This window comes from Rhinolophus sinicus, chromosome 8 (assembly GCF_057876585.1).
Source record: "Rhinolophus sinicus isolate RSI-liver-muscle chromosome 8, RSI-T2T, whole genome shotgun sequence".
Classification (NCBI taxonomy): domain Eukaryota; kingdom Metazoa; phylum Chordata; class Mammalia; order Chiroptera; family Rhinolophidae; genus Rhinolophus; species Rhinolophus sinicus.
Genome location: NC_142508.1, coordinates 32400905 through 32407999, shown reverse-complemented (window position 1 = coordinate 32407999; position 7095 = coordinate 32400905). Strand labels below are relative to the sequence as shown.

Sequence of the window (7095 nt, the reverse complement as noted above, 5' to 3'; positions counted from 1 at the left end):
AGTAAATGCACAGTAAACATAATCATCGAGGTTTGGTAGGAGGAGGGGAAAGCAAAGAAAGGAAAGAAAATAAAAACTTTGAGAAAGTCCCAAGCCAAACCATTGTCAAATCGAATTACATCAGAGGTCCAAATTTCAAAAACAAAAGATACGGGGTCACCGTTACACTTACTGCCTCTGACTTTCCAGGCATTGGTGATATGACTGTAACCTTCACCTGGGAAAAATGTGAACTGTTAGACCTGGCCCAGAGTACCTAGTACTAGAATGTTGTCATGCAGGGTGTCATGCGGGGTCTCAGCTCCCACTCCCCGCATAAGAACACAGGATATGGTGAGGCCAAAAAGGAACACCCACAGAACCATATATAGGGGAGTCATACACTGTATTCTTGCTGGTAGCTGGATTGGAGACACAGGATACAGGAGCCACACCATCCGCAACCCGCCGACCGCTTTTCTGCCAACCAACCTCACTTGCTAACTGCAATCCGTGCTTGCTAGCTCAGCCACCATCCGCTGCCAGCATAGCCATGGCAGTTATATTAGTGGCCAGTGGCTCACTGGTTGCATTTGACAGCCAACTAGCCACAGCTGATGGCTGTCCATCACAGTTGATGGCCATTTACTACCAGAGCCAGCACCTTTCCATGTGAGGCCAAGAGCCTGGAAACTGCACTGACTCTGTCCCCGACATGTGATGCTAGGGAACTGTGGGCTCCTGCGCTTGCTGGATAAGGCTGCACTGTCCCACCTCTCACTTCTCTGTCCTGTCCCTGTGTGGAGTCTTTCTCTCTTGTTCTTCACCCAACATACTGAAAGTCACAAAACTGATTCTAACATGTCAGGCTCCAGGCACTTGAAGAGAAAAAAAAAAGTTTATTTGGGTCCAGTTAAGAGTGGATACATTTTGTGTCCAAGTGACTCTATTCAATGAAACATCCCTTTGGATTTACAGTCATTGGGAGCACCTGAAATAATATTTTCAGACTCCACGCGGTATGTTAAGCTTCAAAGTCTGAAATAATGTCACTAAACACTTACGTAATCAGTTGCAGACAACACACCCTTAGTCAAGTGTTGAGTACGACCCCTTAAGGAAGAAGCGAAACCCCTCCTCCTCCTCCCCTTGAGGTTAGAGACACTTCCCGGCATTTCTCGTGGTGCCAATTTCACCTGGATGTCCAGGTGAGGGGCTCCCGTCTCCTGGACCTTTGCTGCTGTGAGAACTACATTACCCAGAAGACTCTGCGCCGGACGCTAGCGTCATTAAGTCAAAGAATGGTTAGGTGAGAGTGATTCCCTGCGTGCGCATCGCGTTGGGGCGGGACTTCCGGCGTTTTCCGCGTGGCGGTCGTTTTGGTGGCCGGTGGGTCTGTGTACTTCACAGACTGAGGAGCGCTGGGTCATATTTGAGGTGACGGACCGAGGAGGCACGGGAGGAGTTGTCTCTGCTGCAAAGAGGCGGGTCTGAGGCACTGGGCTGCGGAGACTCTGCTGCCAGGTCTCGGTCCGGATCTCCCGCCGCTCCCGGCCCTGCTCCGCCGACAGAGTCGGATGGCGGCGGCCGCGTTGAGGGACCCGGCTCAGGTGAGTGCGTGTCCCCCGGATCCTCACCTCCCTCACCCCACCCGAATCCTAAAGCCCCGGGTGCGGGGCGCCTGTTCACATCCTGCAGCCTAAGCCCCGGCGTCTAGGACAGTGAGGCACTCGTGGGTGACATCCGGTGTGACGGGGTGTAGGAAAGGGTTACAGGCAGAGGGGCCGGCCGAGTAAAGACACGGAGGGTCGACTGAGCCGGGAAGATTTGGGAAATCTGGGCTCTGTCTCGTATCTGCATGGAACAGAGAGTGTGGGTCAAAGTGCTCCTGGGTAACAGGCTGCCATTGTCAGGACGCTGGGATCCATAGAAAGTTGTGAACAGAAAAGGCTACGCCTGAATTAAGCTTTAAAACGTTTTCCAAAAGCTGCTCAGAGGAACAAACTGGAAAGGGAATGATAATAGGAGGCAAAGGGGGCTTTGTCCAGAGCCCATTGAACCCTGCCCCTCAGAACCTCTCTCTTCACACAGATTATTATTATTATAAGTACAAAAGCACATATGGCTCCTACAGAGGTGAGTGAGTGGAGGGTGTTCCAGAACCTCACTGGTCCTGATCCCACTCATGATCCCTGCACTCTTCACCTATCACTCTACCAGCCCTTAGGCCTGGGGACTCTGAACAAATCTTAAGCCCAGGATCCTCAGACCAGGCTGAGGGTACCTATTACTAGCAACCAATTGGATGAGGTATGAAGGCAGGTTGCCCCAGATATAGGTACCAGTATGTTTAGACTCTTGGAAGTATGACTGAACTGGTACAAGGGAACCTCAAATTTCTTTTCATCATGGGAACAGAGTGCAACAGTACAGGAGTCAGGCCTGGGACAGCTCCTTGAGAAGTTGGGTGTCTAATTTGGAAGTGATGGGAACAATGGAGGTTTGGAGCAGAGGAGGGAGGTGATCTGGCAAACCCCTCATCAGGCTCCCTGTGGCTACAGCATGGAGAACAGACTGAGGGTTTAAGAAGGTGGTAGGAAGACCAGGGAGGAGGCTAATGCAGTAGTCCAGATGAGTGTTGGTGATGTGGACCAATGTGGTGTGGACTAGGATGTGTAGAAATGCTTGGATTCTGAATCAGTTTTTTCAGTAGATCTGCTCTGATTTTCTGACTTGGAAGGGGAGAGAGAAAATAGTAGAAGTCAGGGATGACTGTAAGGTTTTTGGGTTTGGGAGCTGAAAGGATGGAAACTCTATCAACTGGGATGTGGAAGTCGGTAGTAGGATTACTTTTCATTCAGGATATTAGGAGTTTTGCTTTGACTATGTTAAGTATACGAGTAGGCGTATTAAGTGAGCAGCTAGACATGCAGGTCTGGGGCTTTGGGGATGGGTACAGGATGGACATCTGCGAAAGGTGGTGGATAGTACTGTGTGGACCAGGGTAGAGCTTGTGTCTTAGTCAGCTTGGGCAGCTAAAACAAAATACCTTTATTTCTCACAGTTCTGGGGCTGGGCAGTCCAAAATCAAACAGCTGGCAGATTCTGTTCCTGGTGAGGAACTCTTCCTGTCTTGCAGATAGCTGTATTCTCACATGACCTTGGTGTGAGTGGAGAGAGCAAGAGATGTTTTTCTCTTCACATAAGCATGCTAATCCTATCATGTGGGTCTCACCCTCCTGACCCAATCTAAAACTGATTAATTAACCAATTACCCATCTTTAAATACCATCACATCAGGGGTTAGGTCTTAACATATGAATTTTGGGAGGATATATACATTGCTCCAAAAGACGCATTAGAGCTGATGGTCTGGCTAAGTCTTATTTTCGGGGAAACACAGTAAGAACCTGAGATCTACAAGTGGTTCTGGGTGGGTAAGGTTGAAACAAGGAGCAGAGTCAGGCAGGGAGACCTGTACAGCAGGATTCTGGGCTGCTGATGGCATTGAGGACCATGGCAGGTTTGGGGTAGTACTGGATCCTGTCTGAATTTGCCAGGCACTATCTATATGCCATGTGTTGGGTGACATGTGGGAAAGACAGGGAGATGCCTATGCTGCAGGGTAGGGTAGAGGTGTGACTCAGAGAGATGTGGTATAAAGTGATGTTCATGTGGAGAGGGAGTGAGAACTGGTGGCCTGAGGGCCCGAGCATTGAGGACATAGGGTGAAAAAGGAGCCAATACCCTTGGTTGTATCTGGGAGGCATGATCTGGGGCATCCTAGGAGAATGACCTGACAAGGGGGAGTGCTTCCCTGCATGCAGGCCCAGAGCTCAGAGATAATAATGTTGCTGTAGATGGGTACAGTGATCAGAGGGACCATGAGAAGAGAGTACACAGCAGCAGCACCAGGGCCTGATATCTCCTCTGAGGTGGGAAAATTGGGAAGTGGGTGAGCAGGGGATAAGTGAGTGGATGAACTTGGGGAGAGAAGCTGATCATGCAATGAACTGTCCTCATCATGGCAGGGCTGTGTCACCTTTGAAGATGTGGCCATTTATTTCTGCCAGGAGGAGTGGGGCCTCCTTGATGAGGCTCAGAGGTTCCTGTACCGTGATGTGATGCTAGAGAATTTTGCACTTACAGCATCCTTGGGTAAGACCTTCACATTCCTCTCAATGTCCGTATCTGGTCTCTCTCTTTCCCCTATCCCAGAGGCAGCTCTGCCCTTTCCACAGCCAGGCTATTGGCTCTTCTGGCTTCGCCACTCCCTTGGCACATGTGCTGTGGGTGCCAGCGCTGAATCATGTGCACTCCTCAAGCAACCCTAGGTGTGCAGGTAAGGGCCTGGGAGTTAGGTGTTTGGCAGTCAGCCTAATGGATTTCACCTTTCCCTGTCCATGGCAGGATGACTGTGTTGATGGCACCTTGTGCCCCAGATTCTGTCCTCTTCCAGCTAACATTTCCTTGTGAATACCTGTATCAGGAATTGTAAGCATTGTCACAGTTACTAATTACGTGGTCCATGGTCCTTTCTTGAAAGACCTGCCTTTGAAATTTGATTGTAATATTACTTTTTTCCTGTAGTTTGTTGTTTCCTGAGTTGCTCTGGATCATTTTTGACTACTCACAAATCCTGTCTTTCCCTAAGGACTTGCTTCATTCAGGTCCTTACCCAACTCGGAGTTTGGGGAGGAGAGCCCTGAGTCACAGGGTAGACATGGCAAGATGATCTCAGATCTGTGTTCAGATCATACCAGAAATCTGCCTTGTGTACACTAGTGTTTTGGTACAAGTACCACTGGACACACATAATATCTATACTTTATTTCATCCACTTCACACATAATATCTATACTTTATTTCATACACTTCACACTTTTCTGATTTGTCATTTTATCTGGCTCTCCTCTCTGTGTGGCACCCCATACTTCTGGCTTTTGTACCTGAAAGTCTCCCCAGAATCTCAGTACTACAAAGTAGCCCTCCCTTCAAATTGCTGCCTCATACTGAAAAACATCCCATGGATTCATTCTTTGGTTTGAATGTATGTGTATGACAGAAACTTTCGATGGGACTTCCTCCTCCCAGCAAAGTTAACATGCACTTTATAAGCATTTCTCTTCTTTCAGACTATTGGTATGGTGCCGAGGATGACAAGTTACCTTCTGAGCCGAGTGTTTCTATAGGAGACTCACAGGTCAGGATTCCAAAGGCAGGTCCATCCATCCAGAAGACTCACCCCTGTGAAGAGTGTGTCGCAGTCTTAAAAGACATTTTACATCTGACTGAGCTCCAAGCACCATGTCCTGGGCAGGAGTCATACTTAGGTGCGGCATCCAGAGGTTTCTGGTTCAGTAAAAACATTCACCAGCACCAAAAGCATGGCACTGGAAAGAAAATCTTCAAAATGGATATGGACAGAGCCTCGTGTATGACAAGCTGCAGATTCCACGTGTCAGGGAAGCCATTCACCTGTGGGGAGGATGGAAAGGACTTTCTAGCTACCTCGGGCCTTCTCCAGCATCAGGTCACTCCTGATGGTGAGAAGCCACATAGCACCATCAAGTGTGGGGAGCCCTTTAACGGTGGAAAAAGTCATGACAAATGGATTGAAAGCAGGAGAGTTTTCAGCAACACACACCCACTTCCCCACCAGAGAGTCTGTACTGGAGAAGGGCTTGATGAGTGCAGCAAATGTGGGAAAACCTTTAGCTGCAAATACAGACTTGTTCAGCATCAGCAAACTCACATTGGAGAAAGGACTTATGAGTGTGGTGAATGTGGGAAGTTCTTTAGCCGCAAAACCCACCTCATTCGACACTGGAGAGTTCATACTGGAGAAAAGCCCTATAAGTGCATTGAATGTGGGAGATCTTTTAGCCAGAAATCTGACCTCATTCAACATCAAAGAATTCACACTGGAGAAAGGCCTTATGAGTGCAGTGAATGCGGGAAATCCTTTATCCAGAAATCCATCCTCATTAAACACCAGAGAGTTCACACTAATGAAAGGCCTTATAAATGCAGTGAGTGTGGAAAATCGTTTAGCCAAAGTTCTGGCCTCCTGCAACATAAGAGAGTGCACACTAGAGCAAGACCTTATGAGTGCACTGAGTGTGGGAAATCATTTAGCTGTAAAACTCACCTCATTCGACACTGGAGAGTTCACACTGGAGAAAGGCCTTATGAGTGCATTGAATGTGGGAAGTCTTTTAGTGAGAAATCTGTCCTCATGCAACACCAAAGAGTTCACACTGGAGAAAGGCCTTATGAGTGCAGTGACTGTGGGAAATCCTTTAGCCAGAAATCTGTCCTCATTCAGCACCAAAGAGTTCACACTGGAGAAAGGCCTCATGAATGTAGTGAATGTGGGAAATTCTTTAGCCGCAAAACCCACCTCATTCGACACCGGACAGTTCACACTGGAGCAAACAAAGCCTTATGAGTGCAGTGAATGTGGGAGATCTTTTAGCCAGAGCTCTGGCCTCCTTCGACATAGGAGAGCTCACATGCAATGAATGTGGGAAATTGTTTAGCTGCAAATCTGACCTCAGTCAACACCAAAGAGTTCACACTGGAGAAAGGCTCTTTCCTTAGTATAACAGTGTTGGAGGAAAGCCTCTGAGAGGAGCTGTCTGCTTGAATTAACTCATATATCCAGACATCCACAGACTGGAGATTACCTATAAGTTTTGGTTATGGGGGAAGTGGGTTTAATGTGTCCTGGGGTCCTAGCCAGATTTATGTTACTGGCAATTTCTGTGGCAGAAGCCATTTCACCTCTATCACCTGGCAGGTCCACACACCGTGCATTAGCCACCACCCTAACCAGCTCAAGGAAGCAAACCTCTGCTCTCCCTTTTGTTGCAGGAAATCCTGAGTGTCCTGAGCCCTTCTTTCTGACAAGTTAGGGCATGGACCTGACCCTATGCTGGCCCAGAGAACTCTGAGTTCTGCTGGTGGCTTTCAGAGGAGGACTAGCTTTTTCAGGGACATTGTTGGTCTCAGGTAGTGCTTGTGATGAAGTTTTCCAGCTTCCAAGTTACCAAATCAGAAACTTCCTGTTGCTCATTTTTCTGGTTTGTGCAATAAGGGCCTTTTCGTTTAAGC

At 48.2% G+C, this 7095-nt stretch overlaps 1 protein-coding gene across 1 annotated transcript; it reads left to right on the top strand.

Annotated features, from left to right (window-relative positions):
• Positions 1-1330: 1330 nt before the first annotated feature.
• Positions 1331-6572, top strand: LOC109437599 (uncharacterized). The gene is made up of 3 exons (XM_088800440.1): positions 1331-1589; positions 4011-4137; positions 5115-6572. The coding sequence occupies exons 1-3, from the start codon at positions 1557-1559 to the stop codon at positions 6428-6430; spliced, it is 1476 nt and encodes a 491-aa protein (XP_088656566.1). The 5' UTR covers positions 1331-1556; the 3' UTR covers positions 6431-6572.
• The last annotated feature ends 523 nt before the right edge of the window (positions 6573-7095 follow it).